The following is an 18,384-nucleotide window of genomic DNA, read 5'->3' on the forward strand; positions in this document are numbered from 1 at the left end:
GCATATGGCCGTCCGAAAAATTAATCTGCAAGGAAAACAATTTGTGTGGCGAAATCATGAGATCACAGTGAAACCGTTTTTTTTTCACTGTATTTAAACAATAAGAGAAACCAATGATTATTTCTCGATAAATGTATTAAAAAATTGCACAGGAAAAACAATCCAGGTGGGATAATATATGTGAGAAGTAAAGTATACACAATCCTCTGAGTGCCGTTAATGATGTTTCTGCCGTTACCTGGAAGATAACGCACAATTTAATCGAAGTTAAACCCTACGTAAGTAAATAAATATGGCACAAATACAAGCGTCGACTGCGGACGGATTGCCGAAGCACTTCGTCAACGCGATGCGTACGTTGTTCGACATAATGGACGATCAGAGCACCGGTTTCGTCAAGTTCACTGACATAGAGGGTCGATGGCAGGACGACGGCACCCAGGGTCTGCCCAAAGGTATCCTCGACAGCTTAAAGAAGGTGACACCGTCGAACGGTTTGCTGTCATTCGAGAGATTCTGCGCGGGTTTGCAGATCTGTCTACTGCAAATACAGACGGAGGCAGACTCCAAGAAGCACGAGAGTCAGCTAAACAGGCCCCCTTCTGCACCGATACTTATCCCTGACAATCAAAACAAGGCACCTTGGACCTCTCCCAACACCGCCACTATAAGGCCCAACAATGCCATATCTCAGCAACGCACTCTGAGTATGCCGCAGTTACTGGCCAATCGCAAAGATATGAATGCGCAATTGGAATTAATGGATGGGAGAAACCTTGGGGAGCCAAAGATCACTAAAGTGTACGGCCCACCAAAGCCACCAAGGACAGGCGCTGCGTTAGAAGGTAGAATGATGGGTTCTGAGCGTAACTTTGACAAGTCTGAGATTAGAACTGCTCTGCAGAATTGGCAAATGGGTCTCATGATGAACGATGAGAAGGAGAAACGTCAGTTGCAGGCTGTAAATTATAGACCGGATGCTAGGACGTTGTTGAGACCGGCCAGAGTCCTGGGTGATGGTAAAGCAGTCGATATACAGACTACTCAACTTGGTCTTCAAGCCAAGAAACCGTCGGGTCGTCGCAGAGAACCTAGACGGCATACGTTGCAGAATGGTATTGATTACAATATGGTAAAGATGTTCTCCTCTAGGACTCCCAACTAACACTTGGTGATTGGTTCTGGGTATGCTTGATTAATTATTAACCTCGATACGCAATCTCTTAAAAATGTAAAATTTGTAATTACTTTTATTATTTTGAATTTAATATAATTTTTTTATATAATAGTTAGGAATCCTTTGTATTTTTCATATTTTAAAAGGATACATTTATATATTATACTTTTAGATGAAAAGAATGAAACAGATTGAACAAGAAAAAGATGTACTACTTCAAGGTCTAACTGCTGTTGATAAAGCCAGAGAATGGTACTTGAAACAAATTTCTGCTACGCAAGAGAAGATTAAACATCTTGGACGAATGGGCTCTCATGTGGTAAAGAAATCTAATTCTTTCTCTTATATAAAACTGTGCTATGTATGTACATACAACTATAATATTTTATTTGTTATAGGAGCAATGGACAGAGGCACAGCAAGAGCGTTTAGAACTACAACGTGCACGAGTTTTAGAAGTAAATCGGCATCTAGCTGCCTTGATAAGTACTTGGGAACGTGGAGGACTTCCTCTTCATATGAATCTCGCTTTCTTGAGTACTCCGACTTCAGCCCAGCTTCAACAGGATATGTTATCACGGCTTAAACAACAAAATCATAGATTAAATGAGGTAATGCATTATATTGATTTTAAAATCACACTAAAAAATTCATGCAATTTAATTCAGATTATTTTTTTATGTAAAATCAAAACAGGAAGTTAGCAAAAAAAGCCAACGAATAGCATTACTTGAGCAAGAAAAAGACAGTCTTGTTAGGGAATTGTACAGTAGACAGTCTGGATTGATTCAATCTCGAAGAGCAACAATGATTCATGAACAACACGATCAAACGTTCATGTAAGGTACTAATAGTATTTAAATTAATTATCATTGAGAGGTAGAATAAAATTATATTTAATTTTATTGAAAATATCCTTTTCAGAATATAAATATGTCAAGCTTTGGAACCGTGTCACACAAATGATAAGCTTTAAATAGAATAAAAGTAAAACGAATTTCCAAACTAATGCAGTCCACTGATGTTCTAGATACTTTTATTTTCTAAGTATCATATTTATAGAATCAATTCAATTGTCAACATTGCTAATTAATATATCAGACACCTTACAGTGGAATGTTTTAAAAATAGACAAAATGTCATGTTTTAGATACAATAGATTTTATAATACCATGGGATATAATTTAAAAATATAAATATATTTGATATTCTATATTAAAATAACTTCATTGCTTCCTTATTTGATATTTTATATTAAAGTTGTAAGATATTTACTTTAATGGTATATGATTATATTATCTAAATATAGTCACACAATATAAGTGAACAACATATTTTAAATTCTCTGTAATCTATCAAAAAAAATCTGTTTTATAATAAATTATTATTTTAAAATATCATATATATATTAATTAACATGACACGCGCGTGTGGGTGTCTATTTCCTTGATATTATAATCATAAGTCGCGTATATTTTTATCTCTGCAATGATAACACGTGATGCACTCTTGACATATCGATCTTGATCTCGTGGAAATTTTTATTAAATTTTACTGCTTTGTCAAGAACACAGTAAATTTTATGATTCTCCATGACATACATTTCATCAATTTCCGGACTTAGAGTCACCAGTGTCAAATGTTATCGAATTCTGAAAGGCGATAGCATGTTACTACAATATATGTCGTCAAATCCGTTAATTTAAATTTTGCTCGATAGAGTTAATCATATTCACAGAAAAGAATTTCACGTACACGATTTTAAAATGGAAATAATTTGATTAAATTAGAGAACATATTTCTTTTTAATTTTAATATCTACAAATTGAACCAAAGCATTACACTACGTTTTGCTTAATAAAGTAAACTAATAATAAACAAATGTTCAATGAAAATGTAATAACTAAATAATTTTCTTTTGTTATCTTAAATTATTTGTAATATAGCTTAAAATAATTTATTATTTATTTTATATTATTTAATACTATTTTCTGTGCAAGAGCAAATATTGTATTGTATAAACAAATATGTGACTGACAATGAGAAATGATGAATGTCAGTAATAGAAAATCTCTAAAATTTACAATAGATTCGCGAATGAAAACTAAATAAAATAAATATAATATATATAAATATTTTGCATATACAAATCTCTGTTAGACATTGTGACTCGCGTGCATCCCACGCATAATTTCTCGGCGCGTTTCATCTGCATGCGATCGCATCTTAGCTTAGTGATCCACCAGTCGACAGTTAGTTGCCACGAGTCGACGGGTTTGGTCGACTCGGCCGCTGCATCGTCCTGGAGCGCTTCCCACCGTTGCAGCGCAGCCTCATCATAGCCCCTCGTGGCGCCGACGAGGAGAACCGCACTGATCTCGTATCCCCTTTGTGTGAGAGCCGCCCGACCTTTGACATCGGTCTCGCGACGAAAGCCTACCAGCAGGCGCCGAGCGGTCGACGATCTTCCCCTTTGAGCTCCGAGCTCTTCTAGATTATTACCGTCCACGATACTCCTTGACGTTTCTCTCGTCTCCCCTCAGCTGAGAACATCATGCTACCGAGATTGACGCTGTCGACTGCTCTGTTCCTCTTAACAATAGGTAAGACTTGTTATAATATTCAAACAATACATTATTATTATTATAGTTGTTACATATGCAGGCTATTGTTAAGTGTGATTAATAAATTTTTTTTTAATTTATAAATTTCACAGAGATTTTAATAAGTGATTGATTAAATGTATAATTAATTGCCGGCGATTATAAATATAATTAATTATATATAATTTATTATATACTAATTATATATAATTAATGATATTGTTTCAAAATTATATATAAAGTGGCGCATTCAAAATATGACAATATTTTCAATATCGTTTGCTCAAAAAGCACAACTGATATACTTGTCTGATTAGATTCGAAATATATATCGAGGCAACATTTCCTCTTAAAATTCTTTTTTTAGCTATCACTTCAATAAGTTACAAATTTCCTTTCTTATTGTCTTCTCTCGATAATTAATACAAAAATTTTCTTTATCTTCGTCAGCTTTTCCGAGATAGTAGTTTTAAATATGCACACAACTATTTTTTTAATTTAATGCGGTATGTAATAATTTTTAAAAGTATTACAATACCCTTAATGAAATTAATCTTATAGAATAAACAGCAACAATGTATGAGACGCATTCTCAGTTTACTTTCGAGTAATCAGACGATAAACCCGTCATAATGATAGTGAATGGCACTCAATGCTTAACATCCCGCATACGCCTTTTTTTCTTTCTTTCTGATTATACCGTCACAATAAACCGTATCGTTCGTAATTAACAATTTAACTCTTGAATAAACGCGACTGAAGAAATGCACGCGCGAAGTGTTTACTTAAATTAATAAAAATTACAGTATATATATATATATATATATATATATATATATATATATGTCGCTGCAATATATCCATACATTGGACAGAATAAAGAAATCGCTATCGCACGCGTGATAAGAAAAGTGATAATCTAAAAATCGATTAACCCACGCACGCGAGGTATCCTCTCGTGAAACACTTATCAATTTAGACAAGTGGGAAGTACAGTCAGCCACATCCGGTGCAAACATTTGCCTCTGCTAACGCATCACTATCTCCTCTTCTGGGATAAATAAACTACAGATACTTCTATTGCGTCTGTAATACATTCACCTAAAAATAATGCAGATAATTAATAAATATAGAATGCAGACGCACATAGATTGTCGTGTCTATTAATTCTGGCAATATATGTACGTTAAAACAGTTATTAATAAATACATAGATATCACAAGTCTCATTATTCTTCTATATATCAGAACCAAACTGTCCACTTTATCACAGCTTCATTGAGTAATTTTCTTAGAGGAAATATCAAAAGAATTTTTATTTATTGCATCTATATTTCAACGTATAGTGCATTGTCTATCTTTTTGTGTAACCATAAATTTAAAATTAAAATTAGCTTATATAAGAAATATTGTATTTTTATTTTTTCCACTACAAGCTTCTTATTTTTAATTATTTATTAATTTTAAAATTATATTTAGCATTTTTATTAAAGAAATATACCGATTTCATTGAAAAATCTAATGAAAAATATGATATCACAAATTGATTTAAAGAATATCTTGTATAAATACTAACTTATATATGTGTCTCTTCATTTAAATAGTTGAAATAAGCTTATTCAATGCGGTGTGATTAATACCAAGCTTTTTGCCAGCAGTTATATTGTCCGAGGGATGCGAGTTGGATCAGATGCGATACGGATGTCGCATCTACAATGCACAATGCAGTTGCGGCTACGGCTGCAAATCTGAATACAGATATAATAACAATGATGATTGCAAGCTAGCGCTGAAAGGTAATCTGTTAAATCTATAATATACATATATAATCAATTATGTGTTGAGGATGTACTTTCCATATTCTTTGAACATTTTATCATATTACGAAGAATAAAGAAAAGGAAGTATATTATATATATTAGGTACTCACACATTTTAGTTGATTGTTTAACACTCGTGTAAGAATTACTTAACTTATCTCTGCAGGAGGACGTAGCGACATATGTTCTCGATCGAAGCCTTGTCTGAACGAAGGCTCATGTTCCCAAATATCATCGGAGCCCGGATTTAAATGCCGCTGCGAAGGAACTGGATTCTACGGCACTTATTGCGAGACACGTTAGTAATTCCAATAACAGCAATTTAATTTTCGCAATTTCAATTTTATATAGTGAATATTGTGCCTCTTCGCATATTGAAAGTGAATAGGATTAGTAAACAAAGGATATTTCGGTGAAAGAAAAAAATTAGATGTTATTTAATATTGAGAAACCTTCGCATTTTTTGAGTTTTTTTTCAACATGATATTATGACATATAAGAAAAAAAAAAGAAAATTAATATGAACAATTATATGTTACAGGTTGTCCACAAGCGGACAATTTACTTTTCCAAGGGCAATTCCCTTACGAATGTGTTATAATTTAAATCGTTCTTCTTCTTATTCTTTCATCATGATCCAAATTCGTCTTAATATGATACATACGTACAAAAAAAGAAATGTATCTCATAAGACATATTTACACATCTTTGTACATACATAATAAATATTAACATACAATATGTCGTTTTATTTACCGTATGATACCACATATATTTAGGAAATTTATGTTTTACTTCAAACTTTTTGTAATCGTGCAATTTTTTTAATATTAAAAGTATAATACGGTAGCAGAATAAAACATTAAAGTGAGCAGAATATTTTTAAAATATTATGCCGCAAAATAACTGCGATTTTAAAAGAGAATTTTAGATTTTATACAAAGTATATAGATATATCTTTGATACTTCCACTGTTTATTCATCAATAATTTTACAATATGTATGCACACGATGTGTTGGATCCACGGGTTTCGGAACAAGCGCTTAGTTTGTATCGTGCTTGTGTTACGTACTTTACCTTATATTTTACATTATTTCTTTCACATATCTCTCTACAATAATGCCACATGTATCTCGCTTTCCGTTTCAGAGGTGGCAAAACTTATAAAATGTGACTTCTTATTCTTTACATAGGTATTTTTTTGTAACTTCCATTGTTGTATGACCACAGAATTCGTAATACTAATTTGATTTTACAACACGAGACTGCATTAGAGGAACTTATAACAATATGTATGTTAAATATATATAAATATATATATACATATGTATATAAATATATTTATATTATATATATGTATATATTTATATATAATATGCATAATATATAATATACATATAAAATTATATATATATATATATATATATATATATATATATATAATTATATATTTATTTATATATATTATCTAAGATAATTAGCCAGTCATAACTTCCTTTTTTCCAAATTTATAGATAAAATTGAAGTAGAAGGCTTCGACATTGTAATATCCACAAGCAAATAAGAAGCTAATTAAGAGTTAAGCGCGGTAGAAAAAACGTGGTGAGCAAATTATTCTTTTTTTGTTAAATATTATTTTTACTATTTTAGTTTCAAATCATCTTCAAGATTTGCTCATTTACGATTTTTAAGCAAGCAGAACCTAAATTTTGTTTTTATTTCCTGGTACAGAAAGCTTATTATACTTGTCTGCGTTTAGGTCTTAATAAACTCTCTTTTGCTTGTTGATATTCGTATAGATGTTTCAACAGAGTGACACTCAGTATTATAATTCGTTATAACAAACCATATAGCTTCTGACGTGATAAAATGATACAATTAATCCCAATGAATTATATAGTACAGATTATTTTCCCTCAATTTTACAATTAAATCTCGTATATATTCTTTGCATTTGCATATAATTTTTTCAAATATTTTCTTTTTTTACTTATTGCACATATATACCATGCGTATAAAGTACATAATAAGTAAAACAAGTTCGAAGAAAATCATGCAAATAAAGATTGTATTAATGTGTAAGAATATATTTTTATATAAAGGCAGAGATAAGATATCGTCTTAGAGTATACAAATAGGTAGTCAGCAGCTCAACATCTAAGTATATACTCTGGGATACTATACTCCATTATTTTTCAAAATAACAAAACGAATTGATATATGTTGGCCGAACGTCTATGAAAATAAACATACTAATAAAAAATTTCGATGAATCCTATAAACTATTGATTATGTTTAGAAAATTAACATCGAATATAGCTTAGTAATAAATTCATGAAGACGCGGGAAATTAAAGAGATAAACCAATTACGTATTGAAATTCTAATGTTATCTTAAGAATAAGACAAACTGCCTTTCGTTTTCTTCCATTATGAGGTGATAAAATAAGTCGTTGTTCTTTTCTTTCTTTTTTTTTACTTTTATATTATTCTGGCCCTCATTCACCACCATCCAATTCCAGATCACTATCTCATAATTATTGTTGTTGCATTAGTCTGAATTTGGCAAACTTTTATGACCATGCTTAAAATAGTAATCTTGGTATCGAAGTGTATGAACTAAAAAACAAATTGTAGATTACAATTTGAATAATCAATAAATGTCTCACAGCGCATTACTCTTCTATGGCACCAGGAGTGTGTTGGCATCTTTCCTGGCTAAATCCGCGCGTGCCATCGGGACCTCTTGGTTGTCTGACCACAGTTAATTTTGGACCTGAGTCTTCCAACGATATAGTACGCAATCGGCTTATCAAACGCTCGGGTCGTTGTTGAACAGCATCACTATTAATAATTCGCAAAACTATAATGTTTGCATGAAAAACAAAAAAAAACATTACGCATATTTAAGGCTCTTGGCTCCTAACGTCACAATTCCAACATAGTCGGCGAGGAGCCAGGAGACTTAAAAAAAATGTTTTCTTCATTTTACCTTAAACGAGTCACGTTGCACGCCGATGATTTGCCAGTGCGTTGATTAGTAACCAAAACGAATTCCACCTGATCACCCGGTTGCAACGTAGCGTGGTCCCGAACCTCGCTTATATGGAAGAATAACTTCTTACCCTCATCGACTTCATAAGCGAGAAAACCGAAGGGACCTTTCACCGCATCCACGGTTGCTCTTCTTTTTTTTCTGACGGCTACGATATTGCAAGCATGACCGTCTGAATCAACTTGTAGTTGCACAGGATCACCAGCTTGTAATAGCTCCCGCTTGTTAGAAAGTCCCATAAGTCCGAATTCGTATTCCGGCGTTTCCTCGTCCTCGTTAGATGGATTAATTTTGATCAAACCAGCGTACTCAATCTGCTCGGGATTTGCACTTCGTAATGGTCGTATCACAGTACCATCTAGGACCTCGCTAATTGCCGTAGGCCTCGGAATACTTCCGCGTGGTACCAGTTTAACATGATCGGCAGCTACACAACCACCGGATCCTCTTCCATTACTAGAACTACCAATTGTAAATTCGATATCGGCTCCCAATTCCAATGTATTAGCATCTCCTTCAAAATTACTGCAAATAAAAATTAAATTAAATGTCATTTTATACATACGTCATGAAATTGTTATAATTTATAATTATAAAATATAGCATAATAAAATATAAAAATTAAAGTACACACAGGCGCAACCTTTACCTGAAGTGAAAAAATATTTCTCTATCATGATTTACTGTTTCGATAAAGCCAAATCCATCTTTAAGAGCAGCTATAAAACCTTGACAAACTTGTCCATTTGATTTTTTGTTAACATTTTGAATTTTTTCACCAGCAGCATTTACTAAAAATATGTCTTCGGCTACAAGCTCTTTATTTCGTTTTACTTGAACAATATTGAACATCACCTACACAGATTGAGTAAAAATTATAGAATGTATAGAAAAGTCGTAAAATAGAAAATGGATTTAAAAAAATCAAAGTTTCATATAATTAGTAAAATTTAATATAATTAGTATAATTTTATATATAAATTTACCTTATCGCCCAATTTTGGAATATGCTTAGGGTCACAATCTTTCGAGAAGAAAATAATGCTTTTCTGTTGGCCATAACCAATAAGGCCAGGTTCCATTGAATTTGTATCTTGTATTACAGTACCTAATATATCCTTTTCTATAATAGTTTGAAACGATACAGTACCCATCGTCAAATGTTTCAATCTAATAGCACTTTGTCGATTATTAGAAAATGATGACGAAGGATCCTTATGAAAAAAAATTATAAGATAAAAATTGATAACTAATTTGTAACAAGAAATTATGTTAATTGTTAATTATATTATAAATTATTATTAATTAAATTATATACTCACTTGTATGACTGTAAATTCGACCTCATCTCCTACACTAATTTCTCTATCAACATCAAGAACTTCATTAAAGTGAAAGAAAAGCCTGAGTTCTCTTTCTACGCAACGAATAAAGCCAAATCCATCTTTGAGAGATTGTATAACACCTTGCTCTCGTTTTTCACCTGATACAGTGAAAGATTCTGGTAATAACATTATCTCTGTAGCTCTTTTAAGTTGATCTCTAGTGTCCGTCGCAATACGAAATTGAACCCAGTCTCCATGCCTGAAAAAATTGAATTGCAATATATGAATGTGTGTTTACATATGCAAGAATGAAAGAAAAAAATTCATATTTTTTAAATAATTTATATTTATTACCTAAGGGTGAAGTCGCCTTTTTGATCTTTGTCACCAAATGGTACTTCCACTTCAGAATGATTACTGTCTCTGTATCGAATTCGTCCAGGTAAGGGATCATTTTGATGACGAGCAGCAGTACCTCTCTCCAAAGGCTTCAACACTTGTCCTTTCACAACTTCATTACTGACTTCCTCAAATATAATTGAACCAGGTGGTAATTTTGTGATGTTGCAAGCCACCTCCTTTCCCTGCAATGGCAAAATATTAGATTTATTATTCAAATCGTCATTTTACGTCATTATAATATTTATGCGTCTGTAGATTTTGATTAAAAAATTTGTTTTAACAATTTTTCACTTACATTGCGTGTTTGTATTATGAATTCCACATCATCTCCTAGTCTAAGTTCTTCTTTCATAGACTTAGCTTCACTAAAGTGGAAGAATATTTCTTTGACTACATCAGCACGCTCGATAAAACCAAAATTTTCTTTCATAGAACACACCACACCGCGATATCGAACTGGATGCGCTGGATTCTCCAATCTCACATTACACGCACCCAGATTTCCTCTGTAATATGCGTTTATACATATAAAAAATTAATCATTACAATATTTCGTATATTTTATTATCTAAAAAAAATTAAAATATATATATATATATATATATCATACCGTTGATTAGTAGCAATTTGAAATGAAACTTTGTCACCAGCACGCAAAGTAACGTTTCCTTCGACATCATCTTTGGTATATGGCAGAAAAAAACATTCTCCACGATTTTCGTAACTGATACGTCCTTGTGAATCACCACTCGCTTGTAACTCCGTTGTTACATTACCAATGCATCGTTGATCACCCAATGCCTTAAACAAATTATTATATTTTAAGTTTGTTACACTATTATTTTTCATCAATCTGTCTCATGCTTTTATTATATTATTATCATCATCAATATTATTATTGTACTAACCACTGGAGCAATTTTACTAACGGTGCTTGCGATAGGCTTGCCTGTTCGCCGATCATAAGTCATTTCAAACTCCACAGGATCTCCAATCTTCAAATGTTCAATATTACCACTAAATTGGCTAAAATGAAAAAACAGTCTCGCCTGTCTTTCGCAGCATTGTATGAATCCATAAGAATGCTGTTGAATAAAAGTTTCATTCATGTAAAAATGAGTCATATATCCTATAAAAATAATCGAGTTTAATATCATTCACAAAACTCACTAATAATTTCTCAATTATGCCAGTTTCCCGTGTTCCTTGATTCGCAGATTGATCTTGATAGGTAGAATTATTGGTAGCAGGTTCACTAGTGTAACCAGCATTTGTTTCTATGCTCGTGAATTCAAATGAAAATCTCGTAGCGCCATTGCGGGGCGACGATTGTGCACCAGGATAATTTCCATAGTTGGAATTTTTACCGCATTCAGGAGGTGAACCCATATAATGATCACCACTGTAATTGGTACCATTACGATAGTTGTTAGTTGTCGGTTGATGAGATCCTGTTATGGCTTTAGGACTTGGTATAGCCATAGACTTGTAGTCAAGTATTGCTGGGTCAGAGTTCATGATTGGCGGCTGGAACGTTTTCCACTGAGGATTGTTGGACATTGTCTTCTCAATTTGCGCAGTGTGTATTATATATAATATTTACGTATAATTTTGCTCTTCTTCTCTTGAAACAATTACTTAATTCCTTTTATGTTCACACTTCTGTTTCACCACAATATATATGTATATATATATATATATATTTATATATATACTTATATTTAGAAATTTTTAGTCTTTTTTCAATTATTTAAGTGTTAACATAGATATCACAGAACGGTTCTTGGTACCTTATATCTTTGTTCACTATTATAATGTTATAAGAACTTAATGAAGAGGAAGAATGGCTCTTTGAAATGCTGCAGAAATACAGACTCCTTTGTGACCAGGAAGTGAAAGTGAGGTCTCTTCAAAGTATTTTAACACATATATCATCAATTATTTAATAGAGAGTACCGCAGTAGCTCGACACAAACTTGGCACTCCTTATAAACGCAGATAAAGATGTTCTATCAACCAAGCAGAGTAGCACAATCTCAGCCGCAATCGCAATCACGGTCACTATTATATTAGCTCACCTATTTCTTGCTTACAAAGCTTGTTGTGTATACAATATACAAATGAACGATGCAGTTAATTGTTGATTTATGACTTAATACAAGTACAAAATCTTAGCACACCATATACTGTCAATACTTTCCATACGTATATGTTTGAATATTATAACAACTGTTTGATAAATACTCAATTTAGCGTGCACTAGAACAACTGTGTTTTCTTTTTAAACATCAGTCATTCTTTATAAAAGAAGTAAATCAAAAACATAGGAGATTTAAAGGATAAATGTTGACTTGAAAATCCTCAGATGTCTTCAATGCGTGCTGAGTCTGGTTGTGTTCTCTTCCAATATTTCTATAATAGCGTTTCCTTCTTCAGCTTTTAAATGTGAAATTTACAGTGAGCCTTAGTTTCAGAAGTGTCCTAAACTAACAATGACACAAGCTGCAAAGAAAAAGAGAAGAAATAGTATGAAAGAAACATTATGAAAGTTAAAAACACATATTAAAAAATATGGTATTTTTCATTTAAAGATTGCGAGCTCTTTGTATCTAAGCATTAAAATATACAAAATATTTACAGTATTATTCTACAATATTTTAAGATATAATTAAATATTTATACAAAGTAAATATTTTATAAAAATTTCAAAATTTTAATTAAATAATACATAAAATAAAGAAATCAATTTTATAAATAGTATCATTCAAATTAAAACAAAAATAGAAAAATAAATCACTGTATATAGCACAACACACATGCTATAAAAAATGTTAATTAAAAAAAAAGATAATATAGATTCTCTATGTTGTAATATAGCAATAAAATATGAGTTTTATTGACAACAATTAATTTAAAATTACTGAAAATATTCCACGAAAATTTAACGAACGAATTTTAAATGCAGATTATTGAATTGTATGAACACATTATACATATATACATTACTTTCTCTGCAGAGGCCAAAAGCAGAAAAATAAAATATTTATCCAAATTACCTGAGTAAGAGAAATAACGAAAAAAAATATATATAAATAAAACATTTATGTATCCTCATAACTCTCTACAACGGAACAAACACGTTTCTTCCTAATCATCCAGTAATTTGACATTGACTCGGTGTACTCGGTGCGAAACGTGCTGTTTTATCATTAGGTGTTCCCCACATGATTGTTGAAAATTGCGTTTAAAAGACAGATAGATATTTGCGATACGTGTCACGGAATCATACGTGAATCACGATCACGAATCCTTTACATCAGACATTTACACGACTCCTCGTATCTAATATTACCATGCACGATTATATGCGAAATGTTTATGAAATTCGAAAGAACTGGTACGCGATCGCGTGGTATATAAAAGTGACAAATACGATCCTCATAGACGATTTGTGCGCGCATCCGAGTGTCCCCGTCCACGTCTCTCCCTGGGAGAAAAAATCCCTTTCATCTCGGAGCAGCCGGGGCATTATCACGTCGCGATTTTAGCCAAGTTCTAATTTTTTTATGAGGTCGTCTTATCTCGTCGCGGTCTCTCTCTTTCTTTCTCTCTCTTTCTTTCTCTCTTTCTTTCTCTCTCTCTTTCTCTCTCGCCTGCGGCTAGATCTCGGCGCGGTCTCCCGCACGCGGCTTGTCGCGTCGCGGAATCAATTCGCGTAGACGGAATCGGCGAGGATCGGCCGAGGATTCAAACGGCATGCACTGCTACAGAAAGCTCGCAATCGTACGGCAATTAAATCGCTTTACGAGACTCACCACGACACAGCACAGCACTGACGACATGCCGCCATGTTGAATGTCAACATTCAGCGTTCACACACATCCGACAGAGAAGCGACCGACATATATATATAGATTGAGCGCGCTCGGTCCAAATTCGTAATACGCATCATATCATGATGGAAACGCACCTTTAGGCCCTGCGTGCAAATAGAGAAATATAATATTTAATATATATTTTAATATACACATTATAAAATATATATTTAATATATCTATAAATATTAAATACACATTTAATATATCTACAAATATATTAAATATTTAAGAATAAGAATTATTTTAAAATAATAAATGTGTGGGAAGACTAATATAAAAATACAAATTCGGATATAAAGGTCTAATAAGTGCTAATAAAAACTAGTAAGATCTCTTATTTATACTCAAATTAATATTTGTATATCACTTTATTTTATTTTTTTGAAAATAGTTTATTATTCCTAATATTTATTCTTCTATTGTGCACAGGGTTTTATAGAGGGGGGGGGGCTTCTAAGCTGTATGTTATGTTCCAATTTATTTGGGAAATGCTTCTACGTCTAATAAAAAAAATATGCATTCTCCAATTTCCAATTTAATTTTTAATTAATAAATTTTTAGACGCGCTCTAAATATATAACACGTGCAATTGCAATGACTACTTGCAATGGATCTCTATTGCTAAATATACTATGCATTGATTATCATTAGTTTGATATTAATTAGTGTAATAACAAAAATCCTTGCTCAAATATTTTTTTATTTCGAGAAGGATTAGTATAACAAAGTTGAGAGGGGAAAAAGACAATCAACAAAATTTGCGCTCAGGAACCGAAAATATACCTTTAGTCAATTTTATATTCAAAGTAATACGCTTATTTTTCTCTCTCACACACACACACACACACACACTTTCTTTCTCTCTCTTTTATCATTATAACATTAGTATACAAAGTGACATATAATATATATACATATATATTATGTGTGTATGTATGTGTATATATATATATTTATATTTATATACGTATATATACATATATGATTGTGTATATAATATATATATGGTCATGTGTGTGTATATATGTATATATACACACATTTATATATCTATATATATGTATATATACACACATACCTTTTGAATTCAGCTACTCAATCATATAATTTACAATGTATCCGTTTAGTAATAATAAGACATTTTGTGCAGGAAATTTATGCTTATTGTTAAGTATTTAATTTTGCCGGAGGCTCGCTGTTTGGCGTTCTCGAATAAATACCAAAGTGATTCAATCGACGCCAGCGGACGTCTTCAGGATCCGGCGTGGGTGGGGCAGTCACACATTCGAGACTCAATTGCAGTGCTCGTCTAAGCTCGTCATCCTCGTCCGCATCACTTGCCGTAGAGTTTGTTAAATGCGTTGTTTTATCGTCAGTGTGAAGATCTAATCTTAACTTCAAGCTCTTATCTACATCGTCCTCGTCGTTTTGCAAGCTCATCTGTAGAGCCCTTGCTAATTGCACATTTTCATCTTCCTCTTCTTCCTCTTCTTCCTCTTCACTTTCCTCTTCTCTACCTTCGACTTTTATGGGAATTATCCTTTCGCGAAGTTTGTCTGTGGATAATTCAGATTTATGTAAAAGTGAGGATGCACTTCTAGATGCACAGGATGTCTGTGGAACCTTCACTTCTCCCATCGCAAGTGCAGCTTTCAAGATGTCATCTTCTGCCTTAGTACCTAAACGATAACCTTTGGGTGGAGTCTTTGATTCCGAGTTACTTTTTGTGACAACTATAGGATTTTTGAGAAGAACATCTTCAGCAGGGCATTGTGGAAGTGTACCAATAACAATAAAGATAGAATAACCTATAAGCAAAGGAGTAATGAGATTGATATTTTTATGCATGATATTACTATTATTTTATATTTACCTTCTTGTAACAATTGAGCTAGATACATTGCGAGATAAGTGTCCGATATTAGCTGTGGCCCACTGAGCATTGAATTTAAATTGAACCACTGGTTTCCAAGCTTCCTTATCGTAAACCAATGTCCTTTATAATTACAAATATATGCCCTCATTCGTCTGAAAAGTACATTGCTTCATGTATTATTTCATAAAAGCTTATAAAATTTAAACTTATAGAATTGTTTCATATTTTTAAACAATATATTCAAATATGTCCATACTCATAAGAATTATTATTCACAATGATTCATATCATATATTATTATAATAATTCATTGATATATAATTTCAGATTATTCATAATGATTTATTTATATATCTATTTGTTACATCATTATAATAAATATTCTATGAAATATTATATTTGAAAGTGTTTTTGCAAGTGCAATAGAACAAAATATCTCAAAACAAAACACAAATAGACTGGAACAAATTATCAAAAACCTACGAAGGATCATTCTGTGCCAGTAAAGCGGTCGGTTCCGTGCTGTTATATGGAATTAGTTCTAAACCCCAAACTTTCAAAGCACTGCTAATAACTTGAACTGAAAAGTATCCACTGTCGTCCATGTTTCCTGATGGTTGCTAAACACAAGAAGCTATTATTACAAATGCATTTGCTTGGCTCTTGGTGTAAAATAATAGTAACACCAAGCATTTTTATATCTATAACATTGTGAAAATTTTTGAAGGAAATAAGAATGACATCTTCTCGATAACTTAAAGTATACGTTGGATATAATGGTGCCTTTATATATGTACTGTATAAGTACTGCAATATTTATATATAATGGTCTGTAAAAATTTTCAGGACATGTTCTAGGGACCAAAACAAGCAGAAAATATCTTATAAACATGGAATCAAAAATGCTTCTTTCTAGAGTCATAACGGTTTGAAGTTTTCTTGTAGTAGAAAAAATTATCACATTAAATTGTATAGAAGTTGCAAACAGTATTTATATTTTTTCCTACGGATATAACAGGACTACTGTTTTGTCACTTGCTATACCTAAATGTTCAAAATGGCCTTCATTTAATTCTAAGAAAGCCTGTGTCTGAACTGTCATAACTCTATATAAGTAAGCGTTTTTGACTCCTTGTTCATGACATTTTCCGCTTGTTTTGGTCCCTGGAACTTATTCCCAAAGTTTGTACAGACCATTCAGGTACAAATATGTGACAGGTGAAGAAAAAACTTCGCTCATGACGTTGCATTTCATACACATACCTCCAGAAACAGTTTGTAATCTTCACTGTCGACGCCCGACTCGGCCATCCGAATTCTCTCCTCCTCGTCCATCTGATGACCGAAACTCGCCAGATCCACGGCGTTAAAGTAGGGACCTTGCAGCAGCGCGTTCAGGCAATGCTGGGCGCACAGATATCCCTCTTGCTGCGAAACATTGCCAGAAGCGTATAAGCGCGATCGCTCTATCTTCCGCGGAGAACATCGAGGGGGACTTAATTATATACCGCGTATCTCGGGGCGTGTGTTTACCTTCTCGTGGAATATACTCTCCATTGCACAATATCCGTCCGCCGAATGCGACGTGCACGTCAGTCGCGTAATAATAACCGTAGCGTAACGTTTCTCCGCCAATTTTGCCGTACAAACGTCATCCGTAAAAATATTTTTCGACTATAACCATAAACGAGCGAGAGGATAATTGTGCGTCGCACTCGCTGCTTCGTTACGTGTGCGACTAATGTTACTAGGATTAAAAACTCACCTTAACTCAAGATTACCAACATCAGTGAAGGGGCATAGTATTTTTTTTTTTTTAAGTCGTTGATGCGTATAAATATTTTCTTTTTTTTTCTGTAAAAAAATGTAGATTCTTCCCTCATTCCCAGAAAAAAATTTATCTGTCAATTATATTGAAACAAAGTTTGACGTTTGACATTTGACATACCAGGCATACCATATGCCGCGCCTTGATGATAATAATAATATGTTCGAAGAGATCGGCTAATTTTCCGCTCTATTGCGTAATATTTTATTTACATTCCCAGTCCTCGTTTCAGCTATATCTGCTATATTAAATTTCACACAAACATTTCCGGACGGCGGAGATCACGTCTGTACGTACATCAAAACCGATTGTGATAATCGCTTATCTCATTTGCCCGGTTCTGCTAGTATCGTATTCTTATCGCTATAGAAATATACCGTTGTCTGTACACGTATACATACATATACATATATATTTTATA

At 32.8% G+C, this 18,384-nt stretch overlaps 4 protein-coding genes across 8 annotated transcripts; 2 read left to right on the forward strand and 2 right to left on the reverse strand.

Moving 5' to 3' along the window:
- Nucleotides 1–2,931, forward strand: LOC114941646 (suppressor APC domain-containing protein 2). 2 transcript variants are annotated; one of them, XM_029316688.2, is made up of 5 exons: nt 1–1,132; nt 1,350–1,496; nt 1,576–1,788; nt 1,874–2,021; nt 2,102–2,931. In XM_029316688.2, the coding sequence occupies exons 1-4, from the start codon at nt 293–295 to the stop codon at nt 2,018–2,020; spliced, it is 1,347 nt and encodes a 448-aa protein (XP_029172521.1). In that variant the 5' UTR covers nt 1–292; the 3' UTR covers nt 2,021; nt 2,102–2,931. The 2 variants fall into 2 exon arrangements, with proteins under 2 accessions (XP_029172521.1, XP_029172520.1); XM_029316687.2 differs by having other exon boundaries at nt 1,874–2,016.
- Nucleotides 2,932–3,414: 483 nt separating this feature from the next.
- LOC114941647 (uncharacterized) lies at nt 3,415–6,338 on the forward strand. Of its 2 annotated transcripts, none has more exons than XM_029316689.2 (4): nt 3,415–3,780; nt 5,435–5,575; nt 5,766–5,897; nt 6,141–6,338. In XM_029316689.2, exons 1-4 carry the CDS (start codon nt 3,732–3,734, stop codon nt 6,203–6,205), a joined length of 387 nt encoding a protein of 128 aa, XP_029172522.1. In that variant the 5' UTR covers nt 3,415–3,731; the 3' UTR covers nt 6,206–6,338. The 2 variants fall into 2 exon arrangements, with proteins under 2 accessions (XP_029172522.1, XP_029172523.1); XM_029316690.2 differs by having other exon boundaries at nt 3,418–3,780; nt 5,438–5,575.
- Nucleotides 6,033–14,281, reverse strand: Unr (cold shock domain-containing Unr). Its single transcript, XM_029316718.2, has 11 exons — nt 14,197–14,281; nt 11,552–12,883; nt 11,290–11,466; nt 10,992–11,182; nt 10,677–10,887; nt 10,334–10,563; nt 9,977–10,238; nt 9,641–9,868; nt 9,304–9,509; nt 8,592–9,179; nt 6,033–8,443 (listed from the first exon to the last, which is right to left on the reverse strand). Exons 2-11 carry the CDS (start codon nt 11,939–11,941, stop codon nt 8,275–8,277), a joined length of 2,652 nt encoding a protein of 883 aa, XP_029172551.1. The 5' UTR covers nt 11,942–12,883; nt 14,197–14,281; the 3' UTR covers nt 6,033–8,274.
- Nucleotides 14,282–14,941: 660 nt separating this feature from the next.
- LOC114941611 (ataxin-3 homolog) lies at nt 14,942–18,363 on the reverse strand. 3 transcript variants are annotated; one of them, XM_085487129.1, is made up of 7 exons: nt 18,084–18,363; nt 17,901–17,989; nt 17,669–17,809; nt 17,399–17,563; nt 16,619–16,755; nt 16,133–16,287; nt 14,942–16,016 (listed from the first exon to the last, which is right to left on the reverse strand). In XM_085487129.1, exons 3-7 carry the CDS (start codon nt 17,690–17,692, stop codon nt 15,427–15,429), a joined length of 1,071 nt encoding a protein of 356 aa, XP_085343255.1. In that variant the 5' UTR covers nt 17,693–17,809; nt 17,901–17,989; nt 18,084–18,363; the 3' UTR covers nt 14,942–15,426. The 3 variants fall into 3 exon arrangements, with proteins under 3 accessions (XP_085343255.1, XP_085343253.1, XP_085343254.1); XM_085487127.1 differs by having other exon boundaries at nt 14,942–16,067; nt 18,084–18,361; XM_085487128.1 differs by having other exon boundaries at nt 14,942–16,067; nt 17,901–18,361.
- Nucleotides 18,364–18,384: the final 21 nt, after the last annotated feature.

Source organism: Nylanderia fulva, unplaced genomic scaffold (assembly GCF_048542155.1).
Source record: "Nylanderia fulva isolate GAGA-0341 unplaced genomic scaffold, ASM4854215v1 Scaffold5, whole genome shotgun sequence".
Lineage (NCBI taxonomy): Eukaryota > Metazoa > Arthropoda > Insecta > Hymenoptera > Formicidae > Nylanderia > Nylanderia fulva.

Bases quoted from the DNA above. Each gene is read 5' to 3' on its own strand.
- LOC114941646 (XM_029316687.2), top strand. From the start codon at position 293: ATGGCACAAATACAAGCGTCGACTGCGGACGGATTGCCGAAGCACTTC. The intron at 1,133-1,349 runs GTAAAGATGTTC...TTATACTTTTAG, and splicing joins ATGGTATTGATTACAATATG to ATGAAAAGAATGAAACAGAT. The intron at 1,497-1,575 runs GTAAAGAAATCT...TATTTGTTATAG, and splicing joins GACGAATGGGCTCTCATGTG to GAGCAATGGACAGAGGCACA.
- LOC114941647 (XM_029316689.2), top strand. From the start codon at position 3,732: ATGCTACCGAGATTGACGCTGTCGACTGCTCTGTTCCTCTTAACAATA. The intron at 3,781-5,434 runs GTAAGACTTGTT...GCTTTTTGCCAG, and splicing joins TCTGTTCCTCTTAACAATAG to CAGTTATATTGTCCGAGGGA. The intron at 5,898-6,140 runs GTTAGTAATTCC...TATATGTTACAG, and splicing joins CGGCACTTATTGCGAGACAC to GTTGTCCACAAGCGGACAAT.
- LOC114941611 (XM_085487127.1), bottom strand. From the start codon at position 17,692: ATGGAGAGTATATTCCACGAGAAG. The intron at 16,756-17,398 runs GTATGTGTATGA...TCTTGTGTTTAG, and splicing joins ATTACAAACTGTTTCTGGAG to CAACCATCAGGAAACATGGA. The intron at 16,288-16,618 runs GTAGGTTTTTGA...TGTACTTTTCAG, and splicing joins CTGGCACAGAATGATCCTTC to ACGAATGAGGGCATATATTT.
- Unr (XM_029316718.2), bottom strand. From the start codon at position 11,941: ATGTCCAACAATCCTCAGTGGAAAACGTTCCAGCCGCCAATCATGAAC. The intron at 10,564-10,676 runs GTAAGTGAAAAA...TTGCCATTGCAG, and splicing joins TCATAATACAAACACGCAAT to GGAAAGGAGGTGGCTTGCAA. The intron at 8,444-8,591 runs GTAAAATGAAGA...AATTATTAATAG, and splicing joins TGCAACGTGACTCGTTTAAG to TGATGCTGTTCAACAACGAC.